The sequence below is a fragment of the Chiloscyllium punctatum genome, chromosome 32, assembly GCF_047496795.1.
Source record: "Chiloscyllium punctatum isolate Juve2018m chromosome 32, sChiPun1.3, whole genome shotgun sequence".
Classification (NCBI taxonomy): Eukaryota; Metazoa; Chordata; class Chondrichthyes; order Orectolobiformes; family Hemiscylliidae; genus Chiloscyllium; species Chiloscyllium punctatum.
In genome coordinates, this window is record NC_092770.1 from 15,843,848 (window position 1) to 15,866,693 (window position 22,846).

At 41.0% G+C, this 22,846-nt stretch overlaps 1 protein-coding gene across 9 annotated transcripts in view; it reads left to right on the top strand.

Annotated features, from left to right (window-relative positions):
• The window catches only part of LOC140457922 (anoctamin-4), a 187,546-nt gene that overhangs the window by 34,825 nt on the left and 129,875 nt on the right, over window positions 1-22,846 (top strand). Inside the window, exon 1 of one of the 9 annotated variants that reach the window (XM_072551730.1) lies at window positions 16,473-16,492. The exons of 5 other annotated variants lie outside the window; for them this stretch is intronic. Coding sequence is in view for 1 of the 4 variants with exons in the window: in XM_072551727.1 (XP_072407828.1) it covers window positions 18,531-18,555 (25 nt within the window). In the remaining 3 variants the exon portion in view is untranslated. Of the gene's footprint in view, window positions 1-16,472; window positions 16,493-16,885; window positions 17,243-18,450; window positions 18,556-22,846 lie in introns of those variants that run through there. 3 more of the 9 variants (XM_072551728.1, XM_072551729.1, XM_072551727.1) reach the window with 3 other exon arrangements.

The following is a 22,846-nucleotide window of genomic DNA, read 5'->3' on the forward strand; positions in this document are numbered from 1 at the left end:
AGCACCTTAAATTAAACTCCTTCTCCCACTTTTTGGCCCACTGGCCATATGATCAAGGTCCCGTTGAACTCTGACGTAACAATCTTTGTTACCCACAACACCTCCAGTTTTGATATAATCTGAGAATTTATGAACTATACCTCCGATGTTCACATCCAAATAATTTATCCTCCTTCTTACTCTTCTCTCCATAAGACCATAAGGTATAGGAGTTGAATTATTCCGTTCAGTCCGTTGGTTCTGCTCCACCAATCAATCAATGCTGATATGTTTCTCAACCTCATTCTCCAGTCTTCTCCTCATAATCCTTGATCCCCTGACCAATCAAGAACATATTTATCTCTGCTTTCAATACACTCAATGACTTGGCTTCCATAGCCCTCTGTGGCAATGAGTTCCACAGATTAACCACCCTCTGGCTGAAGAAATTCCTCCTTATAACAGTTCTAAAGGATTGTTGTTTCACCGAGTCCATGCTCTTGTGTCCGAGTCTCTCCATATCATCTCTATCCAGGCCTCTTAGAGTGCTGTGAGGTTCAATCAGATCCTCCCTCATCCTTCTACACACCATTGAGTATTGACCCACAGTCATCAACCCCTCCTCATATGACAAGTCCTACATCTTCTTGTAAACCTCCTCTGGACTCCCTCTGATGCCACCATTACCTTCCTTAAGTTTTGGGTCCCTCTGGCCCAAGATTGCTCACAATATTCTAAATGTGGTATTACCAGTGCCTTATATAGCCTCAGCAGTACATTTCTACTCTCGTATTCTCGCCCTCTCAAAATGAATGCTAAAATTATATTTGCCTTCCTAACTCCCAATTGAACCGGCATGTTAACCTTAAGAGAAACCAGGACTCCCAAGTCCCTCTATGCTTCGGATTTCCTTGGCTTTGTTTCCAGTGAGGGGTTAGTGAAACTGTGAAATTAATGAACTCTTGCCACAAAGTCTTGGATACTGTGTTGCTCTCAATTACATGACTGGAGTTTAAGTGTGATTTAAAAACACCTCTCTCCCAACTTTAGGGCCATTTAAAATTGCAGTTCGAAAGGATTAGTGTGGGCAGTCTTTAGTTGTGTTCTTTATTCTTTTGTGGGTTATATGATTTGGGATTTGACTGACAAAGGGGTCTTATGTGATGTGGAAAGTGGGGGCTTGAGGCTTCAATCAGATCAGCTTTGATTTTATAGAATGGCAGAGCCAATTTGGTGGGCCAAACAATCTGCTCCTATTTGCCAGCATTTTACAAGGAGACATGAATGCAATTCGATTAAAGGTTGGTTAGTGACCCATTTGCTCCCAAAACACATTTTACATTCAATTTATTCCATACTTGATGAGCCCGCTATTTGCATTGTGCAAAAAGATTATAAGAAGAAGAACTCCTGTAGATTTGTAATTAGTCATTCAGTCTTGCAATTGAGGATCTTCATTCATGAATTTGCAAACAGCTGGAAGGCTGGAAGGTAATCATTTTAAGTGAATTAGTAACAGTTAGAAAAGACTGGATTTGACATTAATGTTCCATTGGTTGTTTTAATTTCTTGTGATTGTAGATTACCAGCCTAGCTTGTTGTTCTATATAGTTTTCCAATATTACTGAACCAATTTTTGTCTTCTTAATAGTTCAGGACAAGCACACCTTTTTATTTATTGTAAATGTGATTTGAATAAGGTTAAACATATTTGACCAGAACCTGTACTGATCTGAAGTTATGTTCCTTATGTCAAATTACAAATTACTTTGGGAAAAGTGGAATTTTCATTGTCTGAGGAAACAGTTCTGAATAGCTTGACTTTGCATGGCCTATGAATCAGCTATTACCTCATATCTTCTGTTCAAAATCAGCAGAAATGATTCTGTTCCTTGAACAGTTGGTTGCTGCACAAGTGATGAACTGAATATGTGATTTATTTACACAAAGCACTTAGCAGCAGTAGTTGAGAGCTGGACCTATGCATACAAGGGAACCTTAACTGAGTAAGCAATGGTCTGATAAAGCAGTAGGGAAACTCCACAGAATGAAATGGTTGGGGTGTAAAGGAGGTGGGGAACAAGATGCTTTCAATATAACGGAAAACCTCATATTTTCTGCCTGAAGGCAGGTCTAACCCACAGCATCCCAACCTCCACCAAGGGCAGGGCAAGGAGACAGATCCGAAATCCAGTCAGAGAAGAAATCCAACCGTTTGCTTTTGGTGCCAATCTAATCTGCAGCAGCCATCTAGCTTTTTAAGAATTTTAAATAATGATCTGATTAGACTGAGTCAACATAGAGTCATAGAGTAGATTACTTACAGTGTGGAAACAGGCCTTTTAGTCCAACAAGTCCGCACTGACCCTCCGAAGACAAACCCACCCAGACCCATTCCCCTACATTTACCCCTTCACCTAACACTACGGCCAATTCACCTGACCTGCACATTTTTGGACTGTGGGAGGAAACCGGAGCACCCGGAGGAAACCCACGCAGACACGGGGAGAATGTGCAAACTCAACATAGACAGTTGTCTGAGGCGGGAATTGAACCTGGGTCTCTAGTGCTGTGAGACAGCAGTGCTAACCACTGTGCCACCGTGCTGCCCAAATAGAGTAATAGACTCATACAGCATAGAAACAGGATCTTTAGCCTAACTCGTCCATGCCATCCAGGTTTTTTAAACTGAACTAGTCCCATTTGCCTACAATTGGTCCAGATCCCTCTAAACCTTCCTTATTCATGTCCTTGTCCAAATGTCTTTTAAATGTTGTAATTGTAGCCACCTCTACCACTGCATTTCCGTTTGATACAGCAACTGCTCACATCCAAGCAAACTTACTAAGTATACCTCTTATGCTCACATCATATCATCTTGTATGTGAGCATAAGAGGTACAGTTCATAAGTTTGCAGATGACACCAGAATTGGAGGTGTAGTGGACAGTGAAGAAGGTTACCTCAGATTACAACAGGATCTTGATCAGGTGGACCAATGGGCTGAGACGTGGCAGATGGAGTTCAATTCAGATAAATGTGAGGTGCTGCATTTTGGGAAAGCAAATCTTAGCAGGACTTATACACTTAATGGTAAGGTCCTCGGGAGTGTTGCTGAACAAAGAAACTTTGGAGTGCAGGTTCATAGCTCCTTGAAAGTGGAGTCGCAGGTAGATAGGATAGTGAAGAAGGCGTTCGGTATGCTTTCCTTTATCAGTCAGAGTATTGAGTACAGGAGTTGGGAGGTCATGTTGCAGCTGTACAGGACATTGGTTAGGCCACTGTTGGAATATTACGTGCAATTCTGGTCTCCTTCCTATTGGAAAGATGTTGTGAAACTTGTAAGGGTTCAGAAAAGATTTACAAGGTTGTTGCCAGGGTTGGAGGATTTGAGCTACAGGGAGAGGCTGAACAGGCTGAGGCTGTTTTCCCTCGAGCGTCGGAGGCTTAGGGGTGACCTTATTGAGGTTTACAAAATTATGAGGGGCATGGATAGGATAAATAGACAAAGTCTTTTCCCTGGGGTTAGAGAGTCCAGAACTAGAGGGCATAGGTTTAGGGTGAGAGGGGAAAGATATAAGTGGGCAACCTTTTCATGCAGAGGATGGTACATGTATGGAATGAGCTGCCAGATGAAGTGGTGGAGGCTGGTACAATTCAACATTTAAAAGGCATTTGGATGGGTATATAAATAGGAAGGGTTTGGAGGGATATGAGCTGGGTGCTGGCAGGTGGGACTAGATTGGGTTGGGATATCTGGTCAGCATGGATGGGTTGGACTGAAGGGTCTGTTTCCGTGCTGTACATCTCTATGACTCTAACTGCTCTGCCTAGGACCGTAAGAAACCAAAGAGAGTTGTGAACATAGCCAAGTATATCATGCAAGCCAACCTTCCATCCATTGACTCTATCTACACTTTCCAATACCTTGGAAAGGCAGCCAAGATCATCAAAGACTTCTCCCAACCCGATAAGAATCTCTTCTAAACTCTTCCATCAGGCAGATGAGACAAACTCTTCAACAGATTCATGAACAGCTTCTTTCCCACTGTTATTAGACAATAGACAATAGACAATAGGTGCAGGAGTAGGCCTTTCTGCCCTTAGAGCCTGCACCACCATTCAACATGATCATGGCTGATCATCCTTAATCAGTATCCTGTTCCTGCCTTATCTCCATAACTCTTGATTGCACAATCCTTGAGAGCCCAATCCAACTCTTTCTTAAATGAATCCAGTGACTGGGCCTCCACTGCCCTCTGGGGCAGAGCATTCCACACAGCCACCACTCTCTGGGTGAAGATGTTTCTCCTTATCTCTGTCCTAAATGGTCTACCCCGTATTTTTAAACTGTGTCCTTTGGTTCGGCACTCACCCATCAGCGGAAACATGTTTCCTGCCTCCAGAGTGTCCAATCCTTTAATAATCTTATATGTCTCAATCATATCCCCTCTCAGTCTTCTAAACTCAAGTGTATTCAAGCCCAGTCGCTCCACTCTTTCAGCATAAGGTAATCCCGCCATTCCAGGAATTGACCTCGTGAACCTACGCTGCACTCCCTCAATAGCCAGAATGTCTTTCTTCAAATTTGGAGACCAGAACTGTACACAGTACTCCAGGTGTGGTCTCACCAGGGCCCTGTACAGCTGCAGAAGAACCTCTTTGCTTTTATACTCAATCCCTCTTGTTATGAAGGCCAGCATGCTATTAGCCTTCTTCACTACCTGCTGTACCTGCATGCTTACCTTCATTGACTGGTGTACAAGAACACACAGATCTCTCTGTACCGCCCCTTTACCTAAATTAATTCCATTTAGGTAGTAATCTGCCTTCATGTTCTTGCCACCAAAGTGGATAACCATACCTTTACCCACATTAAACTGCATCTGCCATGCATCTGACCACTCACCTAACTTGTCCAGGTCACCCTGTAATCTCCTAACATCCTCCTCACATTTCACCCTGCCACCCAGCTTAGCATCATCAGCAAATTTGCTAATGTTATTACTAATACCATCTTCTATATCATTAACATATATTGTAAAAAGCTGCGGTCCCAGTACTGATCCCTGCGGTACCCCACTGGTCACTGCCTGCCATTCCAAAATGGAGCTGTTTATCACTACTCTTTGTTTCCTATTAGCCAACCAACTTTCAATCCAAGTTAGTACTTTGCCCCCAATACCATGCGCCCTAATTTTGCTCACTAACCCCCTATGTGGGACTTTATCAAAAGTTTTCTAAAAGCCCAGGTACACTACATCTACTGGATCTCTCTCGTCCATCTTCAGAGTTACATCCTCAAAAAATTCCAGAAGATTAGTCAAGCATGATTTCCCCTTCATAAATCCATGCTGACTCTGACCTATCCTGTCACTACTATCCAGATGTGTCGTAATTTCATCCTTTATCATAGACTCCAGCATCTTTCCCACCACTGAGGTCAGACTAACTGGTCTATAATTTCCTGCTTTCTCTCTCTCACCTTTCTTAAAAAGTGGTATAACATTAGCCACCCTCCAATCCGCAGGAACTGATCCTGAATCTATCGAACTCTGGAAAATAATCACCATCCACCATAAAAACGCATCCACGAATTCTCGAGCTACCTCCTTTAGTACCCTGGGATGTAGACCATCAGGCCCCGGTATCAACATTCAGACCTACCAGTCTCTCCAACACCAATTCCTGGCAAATATAAATTCCCTTCAGTTCAGGTCCTTCAGGCCACTGTTACCTCAGGGAGATTGCTTGTGTCTTCCCCAGTCAACACAGATCTGAAGTACCAATTCAATTCTTCTGCCATTTCTTTGTTCCCCGTAATATATTCACCTGTTTCTGTCTTCAAGGGCCCAATTTTAGTCTTAACCATTTTTTTGCCTTTCACATACCTAAAAAAACGTTTACTATCCTCCTTTATATTATTGGCCAGTTTATCTTCGTACCTCATTTTTTCTCTGCATATTTCCTTCTTAGTAATCCTCTGTTGTTCTTTAAAGGCTTCCCAGTCCTCCGTTTTCCCACTCATCTTTGCTATGTTATACTTTTTCTCTTTTAACTTTATATGTTTCTTAACTTCCCTCGTCTGCCACAGCCACCCATGCCTCCTCCTAGGATCTTTCTTCTTTTTTGGAATGAACTGATCCTGCAACTTCTGCATTATACACAGAAATATCCGCCATTGTTCCTCCACTGTCATCCCTGCTAAGGTATTGCACCATTGAACTTTGGCCAGCTCCTCCCTCATAGCTCCACAGTTCCCTTTATTCAACAGAAATATTGTCACTTCCGATTGTACCCTCTCCCTCGGCTGAATGGACCTCTCAGATTTCAAATCTAATGTTGATCTTGCTCTGTATGCCTTCTTTGCAGCTGTAACTTTGTATTCCTTGCTCTGTTCAATCACCCAGTGACCTTTGTACATTACGATCTGCCTGTACTACACATCAAACAAAACATTTTACTGTACTTAGGTGCGTGTGACAATAATAGATCAAATCAAATCATTTCCTCTGGCAGTTCATTCCATATACGCTCCACCCTCTGTGTGAAAAGGTTGCCCCTCAGATCCCTTTTAAATCTTTCCACTTTCACTTGAAGCCTATGCCTTCTAGTTTTGGACTCCCCTACTCTGGGGAAACGACTTTGGCTATTCACCATATCCATGCCTCTCAAGATTTTATAAACCTCTATAAGGTCACCCCTCAGCTTCTTACACCCCAGAGAAAAAAGTCCTAGCCTATCCAGCCTCGCCTTATAACTCAAACCCTCCAGTTTTGGTAACATCATTGTAAATCATTTTTGCGTCCTTTCCAGTTCAATAACATCCTTCCGATAGCAGGCCAACCAGCATTGAATGCAATATTCTAAATATGGCCTTCCCAATGTCTTGTACAGCCATAATGTGGATGTATGAGAGGGAAATCGTATTTGAATGCTTTTGAGGATGTTATTGGCAAAGAAGTTAAAGGGGAACTAGCAGATATGGTGTATTTAGATTTTCAGGTGGCTTTCAATAAATCCCCCACAGGAAGTCAGTAAACAAAATTGCAGCATATTAAATGGAGAGTAATTTACTGGCACAGATTGAGGACTGATTAACAGAAAGAAAACAGAGAATAGGATTCAATGGGTTGTTCTCAGGTTGGCAGGCTGTGACTAATAGGATACTGCAAGGATCAATGCTTGCTCCCAATTGTTCACAATCCATATCAATGATTTATCTTGTAGATTAAATGTAATATTAGTTTGAGTGATGGCACAACATTTGGTTGGAATGTGTGTTTTGAGGAAGATGCAAAGAGGCTTGAAGGGGATTTGACCTTGCTGTCATTCTTACTGCAAGACTCAGGCAAGAATCTTTTTCAAATTTCAGATTATCAATCTGTTCCCTTTTTGTTTTGAGTGTGAGCTGCAATGTCTGTTCACACAGTAAGGGGTGTCAACAGAAAAGTGAATGTTGTATAAGAACTTGCACACACTTGTACAGCTAGCTGGAAAAGTTCCTGTTGGTTCATTTTAATCATTTGTGGGATGTCTGCATTGTTGACAAGTGCAGTGCTTGCTGCCCATCCCTAATTGTCCTTGTACAAAATTGTTTGCTGAGACATTTCAAAGGGCAGCAAAGAGTCATTCTTATTATAGTGGGTCTGGACACACATCTGGGCCAGACCACATCAAAACTAGTAATGGACTAGCAATCAAGAATCCAAGAGTAAAGTTCTTTGGATTTGGGTTTGAATCCCACCATGACAGAGGGGGGAATTCGAATACAACATAAACATGAAATTTAAACAACGCTGGTCTATTGGTGATCATATGACCATTGTTTAGATCAGAGTGGTGCTGGAAAAGCACAGCAGGTCAGGCAGCTCCTCGGATGCTGCCTGACCTGCTGTGCTTTTCCAGCACCACTCTGATCTAAACTCTGGTTTCCAGCATCTGCAGTCCTCACTTTTGCCATATGACCATTGTCAGTCATCATAAAAACCCATCTGGTTCATGAATATACTTTTGGGAAAAAAATCCGCTGTCCTAATGTGACTCCAGATTCACAGAAATGTAGTTGACTGTTAACTGCTTTCTGAAAGGACTTAACCAGTGCTCAGTTTAAGGATGATTAGGGATGGATAGTAAATGCTGACCCAATCTGTAGCACCCACATCCCACCAATCAATAAAGAACAAAACAAAATGGCAGATTTCCTTCATGCCAGTGAAACAGACCTTTTTGTTTACAACAATTGACAGTGATTAGATGGTTACCATTAGTGTAGCCTTTAATTCCAGATTTTACTGAATTCACATTTCACCATCTGCAGTTACGTAGTGCAGTGACATTACCACTTCATCACTACTTGTCCTATACCTTCCCATACAGACACACTGGCACCCCCTAACCACCTACCCAGTACCATGCAGAAAACAGAAATCAGACGAATTATGGGAGAATAATATCTGGAAAATCTCCCTCTGTAAGCAAGGACTGATTAGGGATAGTAAACATGGCTTTGTGCATAGGAAATCGTATCTCATTAACTTGATTGAGTTTTTTTGAAAAACTATCGAAGAAAAATGATGATGGCAGAGCTGTGGCTTTGATCTATATGGACTTCAGTAAGGCGCTGAACAAGGTTCCTCACGGTCGGTTGATTAGCAAGTTAAATCATATGGCATACAGGAAGAATTAGCCACTTGGATACAGAACTGGTTCGAAGGTAGAAGACAGAGGTTGGTGGTGGAGGGTTACGTTTCAGACTGGAGGCTGGTGACTAGTGGAGTGCCACAAGGATCGGTGCTGGGTCCATTGCTTTTTTGTCATTTATATAAATGATTTAGAAGTGAACATAGGAGGTATAGTTAGTAAGTTTGCAGATGACACCAAAATTGGAGGTGTAGTAGACAACGAAGAAGGTTACCTCAGAGTATAATGGGATCTTGATCATATGGACCAATGGGCCGAGGAGTGGCAGATGGAGTTTAATTTAGATAAATGTGAGTTGCTGCATATTGGAAAGATAAATCAGGGCAGGACGCATACACTTAATGGTAAGGTCCTAGGGAGTGTTGCTGAACAAAGAGACCTTGGAGTGCAGATTCATAGTTCTTTGAAAGTGCAGTCGCAGGTAGACAGGATAGTGAAGAAGGCATTTGGCATGCTTTCCTTTATTGGTCAGAGCATTGAGTACAGGAGTTGGGAGGTTGCAGCCACTTTGGGAATACTACATGCAATTCTGATCTCCCTGCTATAGAGGATGTTGTGAAACCTGAAAGGGTTCAGAAAAGATTTACAAGGATGTTGCCAGGATTGGAGGACTTGAGCTGTAAAGAGAGGCTGAATAGGCTAGGGCTGTTTTCCCTCGAGCGTTGGAGGCTGAGGGTGACCTCAGAGATGTTTATAATATCATGATGGGCATGATGGGTATGGATAGGGTGAATAGCTCAAGTCTTTTCCCCAGGGCAGGACAGCCCAAAACTAGAGGGCATAGGTTTAAGGTGAGAGGGGAAAGATATAAAAGAGACTTAAGGGGCAACTTTTTCACACAGAGGGTGGTTCATGTATGGAAATGAGCTGCCAGAGGAAGTGGTGGAGGTGGGTACAATTACAGCATTTATAAGGCATCTGGATGAGTATATGAATAGGAAGGGTTTAGAGGAATATGGGCCAAATGCTAGCAAAAGGGGACTAGATTAATGTAGGATATCTGGTTGGCATGGACAAGTTGGATTGAAGGGTCTATTTCCACGCTGTACCCCTTTAGACATGACCATTATTACAAGGTGATTTTCGTACAAGATGATTTTCAGGGACAATTTCTTACTCTTAAGTGTGTCAAGACAAATGGCTTGATAGCATGTTAAGTGAGTGTGATGCAAGGTCCAGGGATTTAATGGGCACCCAGGACAATCAAAAGGGTAGCAAGGGCATTTGTCAAGAAACACATCTGTTTTAATAGGACAAATTATACTAGTAAGATAGTCATAGCTCACTTACCATAATGTTCTCTTCAATAATCTTTTACATGTGACTTTTTTTATGTCATGCCTGATCTACGAGGTTTTTTTTAAAATTGGTTTCTGCCCCAGTGGCTTTCAATTAGAAGCTTACGGAAAAATTGCAACTGTTCTTTCTGACTGTGAGGGGCGAATCTGCTCTCTTATGAATACTGTTTAAAGGTCAGATAAAGACATAAGTTTTTCTTGTTAATATTATAATATTGCGCAACAAAATCTGCAAAGCATACACACTGTGGAGCATGGCATTTTTATGTTTTTGTTTAAAAGGATGATTTTAATTTGGAAAAGCAATGTCAGTTATCTTTCTACTTATTGCTTCAGCTAATCAAATCTTCTTGACTGAGGATTAGCTTGTCATCACTCTAGCAATGTGAAGCACAGATGAGAAATTGTCTTAAATGCAATCAACTTACAAAGCAAAATTATTTTGAATTTCCGTGGCTCTCTGCCTTTCCCTTAATAATCCAACCTAGCTGCAAGTATATAACAAGTCTGTAACTGCACTGCAGCACCATGACCCAATAGTTAGAGGCTTCAAAACCTTTCAAAGTCTGAACACATTACTGAACAGAAGTTTTGCTTTATATTTCAATATTTGCTTTTGATCATATTGTGAATTGGTAACTGCTAACGTTTGTCATTTTCTATGCTGTAACAAGTATTTCTGAACCTGATATCGTGCTGGTCATTTCAGTTCTATGTCTCGACCTCCAGATTAGTTTGCAGTGTTTTTTTACAGTAGTTTATGTAAACATTTAGATTTTTCAAAGACGCAATTTAACTTTGGTTAAGTTTAGAAGTTAATTACACGAATGTTTTTGCACATTTTGATGTATTTTATCGTGTGCAGCTAAGGGGTTGAAATTAGAAAGATGACAAATAAAAAATCAATTTTTTTGTCCATGTTCTTTATTGAATTACACCTACGGTGCCCTAGAATCGTTTCATGGTTCAACATTATGCAAGATTGTTTATGAAAGTGCTAACAATTATGGTACATTCTTCTAACTACAAAAGCAGCATCAAAATGTTACGTGATTGTAATATGCAAAGATTGATTTAGCTCTGAAGTGAACTGAAAGGGGAAATTATTATTCTGTGATTTTGAGCTGTGCCTACACTGCAAGACAAATAAAATGAGATGCATGGACAATGTATAACTCTAATATTATGGCAATGTAGATAGCTAGTGTTGTTCATAAACCTCAAGATATCTGTCTCAACAAGAATCTTACCTCACACGAGTTTACACGTAGGACAGCACACAGACCATACATCACACTGTGAGATATATTGACCCAGGAAACCATGTGAGGTTCGGCAGCCAGGGTGAACAGTTCTTGTGTTATTTAAGAGATTCTCCCTTACTTCGATTTTGTCCTGTGTCCATTAAGTATTGCCTTTTGTCCCTTGTTTCTCTGACAAACTAATCCTGGCGGTTCCCAGGATGGGTTTGAATGATCTGAGTGGGAGTGTGAGTGTCTGAGTCATCCAGAAGGGAGATAATAATGTTGTGATTCATCAGTTGATTTGAAAATTCCACTCCTCTAGCTATTGTAGTCTAAAAATACCCATTCTTGTTGAATCCTCCCCACCACCCCCAGATGCTTTCCACTTATCAACACTACCTGTCTAAACCCCACTCCCCATCACCCTCAAACCTACTGGCACTGTCCTTTATTTGACTTAATAAGATTTTACCACCCTGTCAGTAGCAACTAGATACATCTTTCTGATCTGTATTGGAGGAGTTCTCCATGCCCCCTACATTGGTGCTGCACAAATGCAAAGGCCTTTGGATTTTTTAAAAAACATTTTAAGTTATAAGAAGTAGGAGTGAGGTTGCCTCCATTTTGAGGTAGCTCCTCACTTACCTACCTGCTGCAGCAGTCAGCTTTTGGTTCCAAATTGAAGGGCCTCCCGTTGGTTTTGAGAGCACCCCCTGGCTTGCTTACTTGTGCCTTGTGCATGTCCTCTGGTCACTGATTGGCCAATTTGGGGAAAATTATGAGTGAGATACAGTTCACCAGACTGCGTGGTCTTGTGACTCCCTTTGGAATCTGACAGTGACAGGGATCTTGAAGCCCAAAGGAAAATTCTAACCCCTCTGTAATTGCCACGAGAGGTAGGTGCAAATCAGTGCAATTTTAAGCATAAATATTTTATCTTTATAAGTACAGGGGCTACTATGGAATCTGAATACAAATGCTTATATGCACCTGATGACAGGAAGAATTTGATTGCAGATGGAAGAAGAGGAAGGTATTTGAGAATGTTCATTGAAGTTATCCCACAGAATGATGTCACTATAAATGGCACTCAAATATGGTGATGCATTTTATGCGAAGGTGAATTGGTTTAATTTAAGAATGTGCAAAATAGGGTCAGGAGTGGACAATCTGGCCTACCAAACATGCAATCGCTGCTGAACATTGACCTCAACTCAACTTTGCTACCCATTCCCCGTATTCCTTGATTCAGTGAAAATCTAAACTACATCCCTGAACCTTAAATGTATTCAATCCACAACCCTCCAGGGTAAGAAGCTGTGATTGCACTTTCAAACAAACCTCCACCACTTGGGGCCACAGTAATGGTTTTCTGCTCTTTAGCATGACCCTGACTGCTGACAGAAAACTCAAAATTTGCCCAAAGGTGCTGCTAGCACTTTAGATAAAATGATTATGAGGAAAACAAATTGAATTCTTTTTAATCATTCATAGGATGTGGGTGTCACTGACTTGGTATGCATTTATTGCCTGTTCTTAGTTGCCCTTGCGAAGTTGGTGGTGAACCAACTTCTTGAACTCCTGTTCTGTACTTTATGATTCAATGCTTGTTAGCCCCAAACTGGATATTGTCCAGGTTATGCTGCATTTGGACAGGACATGTATGGCTTCAGTACCTTAGGAGTCATGAATGCTGTACAGCCATCAGCAACCATCCCCATACTGACCTTATTACTGGTGGAAAGATGATGTACAGTATATACTTCCACCATGCAAGTAATGCAATAAGCTCACTCCTTTTTGACCAAGCCTTTAGCACTTCTTAGGTGGTTTGGTGTCAAATTCTAACTGATACTACTACAATGGGGTGCACTGGGATGTCTTATGGTTAATGGCAGTAAATGCATGTGTTGGTAGGACTTGATTGATAGTGCAACTTTATTATACAGTCTAGTACTTGCAGCTTATTACAAGCCTGTTTGTTGCCATTACCTACTGACCACAGATCCTTGGGTGCTGATAGCATCCTGAAGTTCATTCTCTCATATGTAACAAAACTAGGTAATGAATTTGGATTATTCTTTGTAGCACTTTGCTTTCCTTCTTTGTCTATAATTCAGACACTTGTCCAATAACTACAGGACCCAAGTCAGAAGTGTGATGAAATACTCCCCTCTTGCCTGGATGAGTGCAGCTCCAACAGCACTCAAGAAGCTTGACACCATTCAGAACAAAGCAAGTCATTTGGCATCCCATCCTTTGGCACACCATCCACCACCTTCAATATTCACTCCCTCCACCACTGACACACACTGTGTACCAGCTAGAAGATTCACTGCAGCAACTCACTCATCCTTCAACACCACGTTCCAAACACATGAAATCTATCATCTAAGAGGACCAGGGCAGCATATGCATGTAAACACCAGCATGTACAAGTTTCATTCCATGTAACACAGCATTCTATTATGACTATGATAGGAAGAGTGTGCCAGTAATCAATCCCTACAATTCTACAGTCACACCATTTGTATAAACATGTTGATTCAATCGCCAAGTGGCCAACTATTTCCCTTTATTACTTCCAACTATTGGAATAGACTTTAACCAAGTTTCTTAATAAACTTAAAACAATCCATCTCTTATAAACAAAGCTCACTCTTAAAAACAAGTGGCAAGGCTAGTTACTGTCTAACACATGTTCCAGAATTAGACATGTATTCCTTTTAATCCTAAAATGGATAAGGTGTCACAACACAAAAGACAACAACATCTCTGCAGAGATATTTTAGTAAAAGGGCAAATGGAGAAGCAGCTTTAATGGTCAATGACCTAAAACAACAAAAGATAAGACTTAATGAATAATTGCTTGGCAGTGTAAAATTTAAACTAGACAATAATTTGAAACTTTACATCCTACACTTACCAGAACTAAAACACAAGAAACAGTCTTTAAAAAAGGAAAATCATTTTATTCAATTAAAAAGCAAGTACAGATTGGTTGGGTCATCACTGGCATGGAGACGCCGTAAAAACAGTCAGCTGTCAATCTTAATTCTTTCTCCAGGCCGGTAGATTATGATTGGTCAGGGTGTTGCCATGGAGATGCAGCTGAGATTGGCTTTCTTTCCTTTCTTCATGAAAATAGTGTAATATACAGACCCTTGCCTACATAAAACAGGGTCCTGTGAATGAATGTTTGGAGCTTCTAGCATGTGCAAATACTTCACAGTTTGAGCCTAACTGATGATCTTTAAGTTGGTTTACATTGTTGGCAGCTCTGGATCAATGTAAGATCTTCCAAATATCACTCTATTTCAGATGGAAACCAATCTCAATACAAGCCTTTGGATAATAGTCAAACTTCAGCTTTTCAGTGTTTTCAAGTTAATCAAATCACTGAGGCATGAAAACTTTATTGGGTTCTCAAGTAGTTCAATCACGAGATGGAAAGAAATTGTTTCACAGTTATACTGTTGCTTTAGAGGATTCTTCCTTCTTGGTAAACCCCCTACATTTGTGGAATCAAAATTCCTGTCCATCATCATAGGGATCTCCATAGACTAATTCCAAAATGATTGTTTCCTGTAATTAGGGGCATCAAAACTTAGTTCTTGTCTTCCTAAAATCTTTACATTGTTGTGTTCCCAAAGTGAATTGACTTGTGTGTAAATGTCACATGGATCATAGCCCACATTAAACTGTTGATCTCATGTCCAAGAAACTACCTGGGTTCCCTTTAAACTCTGGGAAAGATTACTTTTTAAACCAGGAAGTATGCCAATGGTTCAATATCTTCCAGTTCTCCAATTAGGCCATAAATATATATATGTATTTCCATCAAACCTGGCTTGGAAGTATATACCTGTTTCTCCAATGTCACTGGGTTAAAATCCTGAAACTCTCTCCCTCATAGCAATGTGGGTCTACCTACAGCACATGAACTGCGGCAGTTCAAGAAGGCACTTCACCACCACTTGTTCAAGAGCAACTAGGAACAGGCAATAATTTCTGGGCTAGCCAGGGATGCCTACATCATGAGAACAAAGAAAAAGAAAGCAATCTAACTTTAAATAATACATATTCACCCTCTTCTAATAGCACCTTAAGCTGCTTACTGTCAGATTGTGTTTGGTAATTTTCCTGTGAAATAACTTGGGATGTTGTCCTATGGTAAAGACATTTGATGAAGTGCCACTGAACAGATTTGTCAGCAAAGTTAAACCCATGGATTATAAGGGATACTGGCAACATGGATATGAACTTGGTTGAGTGATGGGAAACAGAGCTGTGGTGAAGGGTTGTTCTTTGGACAGAATTGAGGGTGCCCAGAGTTTGATACTAGGGCCACTGCTTTCTGGGATTTATATGACTGATTCAGGCCTTGGTCTGTAGGACACTTCAGAATTTGCCAGTGGCACACATCTGGAAATATTGTGAACTGTGAGGAGTATAATGTCAGACTTCGAGAGGACAGCTCCAGGCTGGTGAAATGGGCAAGCGAGTGCCAGGTGAAATTTAAAGCAGGGAAGTGTGAAATGAGTCATTTTGCAAGGAAGAACAAGGAGAGGCAATACAAAATTAAAGGGATAATTTTATACAGGAACAAAGAGAGCTGGGAGTGCATGTACATGATTCATTGCAGACAGCAGGTTGAGAAAATGGATTTGACTGCGGTATAGGATGTGTATTATAGGTCACAAAACAAAGCTATAGTAAACCTGTATTTAACATGTGCATCAACTGAAAGATTTTGCTGACTTTTAAGCACCACACTTTGGGGAAGATGTGAAGGATTAGCGTTTGGGACAGTTGCACATGTTTTAGACATTGGGAGAATGCAGAAAAGATTCATGGGAGTGGTTCTAGGGCTGAAGAACTTCAGTTATCAAGACAGATGGTTGAAATTGGCTCAGTTTACCGTGAAGAAGAGAATATTGAGAGGAGATTCAGTTGAGGTGTTCGGGAGGGCTGTGGGTAGAGTAGATAGAAACTGTTCCCATTAGTGAGAGTATTGCAAACTAGAGGGCGCTAATTTAAGTGATTAACAAAAGAACCAAAGATAACGGGAGGGGAGGGAAGGGGAAAGGGAAGGGGAAGTGGGGGGGAATGATCTTCCAAGTGGTTCAGGTCTGGAAATGCATTGAGCAGCAGGTTCAGTTGTGACCTCTAAAGGGGAACTATCTGAAGAGAATAAACGCTGCATTATTGCAGAGTGGGACTAGCTAAGTTGCTCTCAGAAGCAGCCAGTTTGGATACAACGGGTTCAGTTTGTACCATATTCATTCTATGCACTATAGAGTGCACACTGTCACTGTTCCAAAAGTGTGAAGATATTTCAGGATAAGTCCCGAAAATTTTTAGATTTTCAAATATATTTAGTGATGGCAGTGTACCGTGCCAATACAATTTAAGATACCGTTTACAGTGTTGACTTAAAGCATAATATTTGCAGAAGTTAATGGCATCTTTAAAAGGCCATCATGAAGATGATAGGGGTCATATCAGTTCAGCCAGATGCTTATAAATAGGTTCCTTGCTAAGACATCCTGTCAGTGCTATTTACTCAACAAGAGGTTAAGTGACTGTGCCTGCTACAGTGTGTCAGTTAGTGCCCGTGCTGACACACTTCATTCTATTGCGATTGGCTGACTGCAGTCACTGTTCAAGAATACTAAAATCTTCCTGCAGCTCTATCATGGACCAAATGAGCAGAAACCAACCTCGGCGAGCAAGCTGCAGACTAAAGCTCGCTGTGACTGAATTCTGATCGTCAGAATGAGTCAAGAGGATGCAGTACACACTGCAGCTGAGGTTGACATCAGTCTGATTCCTGAGTGATTTAATTGCCCCTTATTTTGTTTGCTAATGTCAGTCATGTGATTTGCTTGAGTTTTGCTCGGGCATCTTGTGTATTTGCATCCGTCTGAATGGGCTGAAGAACTGCTGTGCTTTTTCAACGTTATTTAGACTCTTAAACGGTCGAGCTAGTTGTGATTGGACCTACATGTTTGTACCGGTAGGTGCTGGTTGTTTTGGGGGAGTGGAGTCAGTCTTCGATTGCTGTATGTTACAGTTCACTGACCTTCACTTTGTGTAAGGACGGAATTAAACTGTAGACATTTAAGAGTTACATAAAACCTCTGCAATCTCGAGTGCATGTAATGGTTTTAAAACTGTATTGACTGCTATGGTAGTCGGACACTATAATGTTTGTATATGGTATGCCCTTGAAGAGGGGTTAGGAGGTTAGATGCTTAATTAATAGACCGAGTTGTACATGTGAGGAGTTAATCTGTAGTAATGCAGTTGTGAGAATGGTCTGGGATATAGCATGTACGGTTTAATATGAAACTGTCTGAAAGCTCATGTTTTTGAAACGAATGAGTGTAAATGCTGAAAGTTGCGGTTGTGTTATGAAACCTTTCTTATTCTTTTCTGGGAGTCATGTACGTGAATATCGGAATGGTGCTGCAGAATGGGTACCTGAATACTTCCTTGAGATATGTTGGATCTGTAAATGTGCTTTTCGGCTTTGCTTCACTGTGTCTAAAACATGTGCAACCGTTCCAACGTTAATCAGAGTAACCTTTCTGCAGTGACCTGCATTGACGTTTGCCTGCTTTTGTTTTGAATTGAGCGCTCACTGATTTTAATGAAATGCTAATGTGACCTTGTGGAAGGGAAGCATTTCACTGTAATCACCTAAAGATAAGTACTTTTAAAATATGTACTATTGCCCGGACTCCTGAACCATAAGTTGATTTGTAACTCACCCCAATAGGTCTGTTAGTTAAACGGAATGGAGAAATTGTCTTTTTCTTTTGGCACATTTTAAATGAAGGGAGAGCTGCATAGTACCTCTGTCTCAGTAAATACTGCAGGGCATTCCCTTGGCTGACAACCAGCAAGATACTGTGACAGAAATTATCAGCTGAGTCACTGCAGTTTTAGACCAATGCCTGGGACATGTATTGCAATGCTAGGTTGTAATTTATGCAAAATTCATCCCTGCTGCACACTTATTAAAATCAAAGACACCTTCTTTTTCTTAAAACATTTCTTCCTCAAAGAATAATAGCTTCCTAAAATGGGATATGGACGGTGTACAGTTATAACAATTAATCTAATCACTTTAAATGTGCTGGAGTATATTGATTTAGGGCAGATTAAATGATTGCAATTTTGTTTTGAGACTTTTTTGTTTTAAACCAGCTATGGGGAGACATTGAGATGCCTCTATCAGGATGAAGTTGGCATGAGAATTGTGCAAGACCCTTTCCTACTTTTTGGTCTGTGGAATATTGATGTTAGCTGGAATTCTGTGTGCTGGTACGTTTCTTACTGAATTAGTTTTCTGTTTAACTTTATTGGGTATGTAATCATCATGGCTGCAATAAAAAAGGAGTCCATTCAGCCCACCTGTATCAATCCAGTACTAGTCACTGAAACTTTTGGTTTTAATTTTTTTATAGGCTGCTTTTGAGATTAGTAACACACACTGGTATAAGGCAGAGGTTTTAAAATTTGAATTATTGCTAGAAAAATGATTTGTGGAATTTCTGCATTGTTTTATTGGGGCTGGTTAAACATGAAGTTGAGGGTGGGGGAAGCTGATCTTCTGGAATTATGTATTTTTTTAAGGCAGCAACTGGTTATATTTTTTAATTTTTAAAAAATGTTTTAAAACTTGTCTATATCTACTTGGATAAAAGAATAATACAATTTTCTGGTCCAATCATAAGACCACTCTCTTTAAGAGTTGCCAACATTATTAAATTTGATAAGGGACATTGTCAAATTATCACCTTTTTAAGGATTAAGCATACTAGACTTTGTCCAGAGTAAGAGGAAACTTGACAAACTCTTTTAAAACAATGAAGGGTTCATTGGGGATGCCAGTCACCATCTCAACTCTCTCCTCCAATGGTACATTGCATCAATATGCAGTTTCTAAATGATTCATTGCAGCTTGCTAGGCTTACTAATAGCATCTTCTAAACTCCCACATTTGAATTCCTGTGTGGATAAGCTCAGCAGATACGTGAAAACATCACCTGCATGATCCACTCCCAAGCAGCATGCTATCCTGACTTAGAACTATGTAGCATTACCTTCACTGCTGGGTCCTGGAATTCCCTAACATTGTATCCATCGCATGGACATCACCAACATCACCCAGGGCAATACTACTTCAGTGATACTTGTGTTCTCTGATATTTAGCTTGTGGAGAAACTGTATCCACTTGAAGGATGTGAACTGAGTCACCACTAACAGGATCTTTATGGTGGTGAGAATGAACCATATGAGTTGGTGGAACCAGGGAGCTTGGCTTTTAAGGGGAAACTGAATGCACAACGTAGGAAGGATCACTTAGAATATAAACATTGGAATAAATCCGATGGGATGAATGACATGTTCATGTGCCATAAATACTGTGCACCCATTTTGCTGTGATAATTGCTTTCAAGATTTTAAAAATTGATTTGGATCTGTTTGCAGTTGTGCTGTAAGCTGCAGCTTGTTAACATGAAATCCTTCCCACTACACATTTGGCTTTTTAAAAATGATTTTGTATCTCCCTTCGGTGCATTGATTGTAGCACAACCTCTAAAATTGGGTGGGGTGAAAGAGAAGAGGTACTTGACTGGGCTGATTGTAAAATGGTACAGAAGCAGAATAGCCAGAGTTACTATGAAGAGAACTTTATTGGAAGGGTCTAAAGCCAGTGATGCTTTGATGTTCGTAATTGCAGTTGAGCCTCTGCAGCTCAACACCAGCAGTGAAATCTGGGTGAAGGTTCAGCATGATGTTCCCAAGGAAGTCTGCAGTTTAATCCGCTGCAGAACACCTTAGGGTGATGTAGCTATTTTAATCTGATTGCCTAAAGAGCAGGCGACAGACTGAGTTGTCTCTTCCTTCCCACTGTTAACTGTAAAGAGCACTTTGCCAGCAACTTAATTTTGTATTTTGTGGTTTTAGATCTGTATTTATAAATGTATTGTTAGATTTCTTTTCTCCAATTATACCTCCATTTTGATGCAATTGCTCCAACCTCTTTCTTCCTCTCTTCCTTTCTTTCCCCCCCACCCCCCCCCCCCCCCAAAATAAACTTGTCGTTTAGTGATGAGCAATGCTTTGCTTAGATCTCTGGTCTTGGATCACAGATTCCAAGCTGATCCTTAGGCTGGCACTGGGGGGTGGTGTGGGAGAGCAGTCAGATGACACAATACACTGAGGCTCAGTCCACATACACCCAGTTGAGGTGAATGGGGGTAGAATGTTCTATGGCACCATTCTTGTGGAAAATACTTTTGCCGCCTTATGTTCCAGATATTCATCCCATAACTGGCATCAGGAAAACATGGTTTTGCTGCTTTGTGTATAAATTAGTATCTGCACTTGCTTAAAATCCTAGCAGTCACTGTATGTCAGAAATTATTTGGCTGTTTTATTTGGGGCATCCTGAGATTATAGAAAATCCTGTGTAAATGTAGTCTTGTTATTTTTGGGGTTTAAGTCTCCATAAAACTAACATATTTGTTTGCCTACTCTTTCTACTTGATTTTGTAAAGAGACCAGAGGGATTCTCCTGATGTCCTGACCAATAGCTGTCATTTTTCTTTTTTGACAATTTGAGTGTGCGCAATGGTTAGAAAATATTTTGCAAGTAACTTTGTGGTTCAGATAGATGACTACTTTCCCCACGTTTGAACTTGACCTGCTATGTTCTTGCTGCTTCAGTCCATTTATCAACGGCCCTTTTACAGCACCTTTTCCCCCCCCCACCCCCCCCCCCCCCATCTGTGTAACTTGTTCTGCTACATACTGAAGTTGGAATTGGTAGTTCTGGAATTGAATTCAATAAATCTCAACTCTGCGACTGATAACTAAGTGCTGTATTACTCTGCCACACTAATATAAGAACATGTGTCCGCTGACATGTCAATGCACATCCTGCAGCGTAACCCCATTCCAGTTTTGTTTATTCACTCAGGCATGTAGGTGTTGTCTGGCCAGCATTTTATTTCACCCATCCTCTAGTTGCCCTCCGGAAGGTGATGGTGTGCTGCTGCCTTGAACTGCTGCAGTCCATGTGCTGTAGATTGACCCACAATATCCTGAGGGATGGATTTCCAGGATTTTTCATCCAGTGGCAGAGAAGGAACGGTGAGATATTTCCAAGTCAGGATGGTGAGTGGCTTGGGGTGGGGGTGGGGGTGGGGGGGAGCCTGCAGGTGGTGGTGTTCCCATGATTCTGCTGCCTATGTCCTTCTGTATTGAAGTGGTTATGGGTTTGGAAGGTGCTCTCTAAGGATCTTTGGTGAATTTCTGTAGTGCATCTTAGTGTGTATACTGTCACTACTGAGCACTGGTGGTGGAGAAGGGAGTGGATGCTTGTGGATGTTTTGTCCTGGATGGTGTCAAGCTGCATGTGTTGCTGGAGCTGCATCCATCCAGGCTAGTGGGGAGTATTCCATCACACTCCTGACTTGTCTCTTTTCGGATGGAAGATGGGCTTTAGGGAGTCAGGAGGTGAGTTCACAGTATTCCAAGCCTCTGTCTTGCTCATGTAGCCATTGTATTTGTGTTCAGTGTCTAGTTGAGTTGCTGATCAATGTAACCCCAAAGATATTGTTAGTGGGAGATTTAGTAATGGTAGCCTTACCCATGATTGATCTGAAGCTATGTGATGTCACGGTGTCTGGAGTCCAATGTTGAGGACTCCCAGGCTTGCTCCCTCCCGATTGTACTGTCACCTCTGCTGGGTATGTCAGTCTTGGTAGCAGTTAATTGTGGCTTATAAGGCCTTTGCAGAAGGCAGTTGAGTCAACCATGTTACTGTGGGTGTGGAGTCACGTGGGTCAGATCAGGTGAAGATGGCAGATTTCCTTTCCTGAAGAATGTTTTGTTAGTAAGCCAAATGTTTTTTCTGACAATCAGCGATGATTTCACAGTCATCAGTCGATTCTCAATTCCAGATTTAAAAATTGATTTCAAATTCTGCCATTAGCCATGGCAGGATTTGAACCCAGGTCCTCAGTACATTTACTGAGTTCCTGGATCAATAGTCTCGTGATTTTAATCCTACCAGGCCATTGCCTCCCTTGAGTGACTCTCTGAAGTGGTCTAGCAAACTGTACTGCTCTATTTTCATTGGGTTTCCATTGGCAACAATGTGTCCATATTTATTATTTGCTGTTATCTGTAGATTGATCAGTAAGTCTGATTTTTTTTTTTGTTTGAAGCACGATGTGAGACCTTTCACATTCAAAAATGTGAATGTTTGATTTAGATCCATTTCTGAACAAACCTGCACCTGGTTAAGGGAGGTTGAGCAGTTTGACCCTGATTATATTTTTTTTTGCTGACTGGTTCTGGGGTTGACAGATCAACTGAATGCCCAGCTCACGGGGAGTCATTCCATAATGTTAGTGCTCTCTCTTACTAGCTGTGCCCAACCTGCTAAAGAGGTCAGCACCAGCATTAAACCATTGGTGCTTTACCAGCTCCTGGAGGTGATGTTAAATTAGTCATAAACTGGGGTTAACCAGAACAATTTGCCTTCTGGTTCTTGATCCAATGTTTCGCCGTTGTGAACGGATTTAACTGAAACAATTT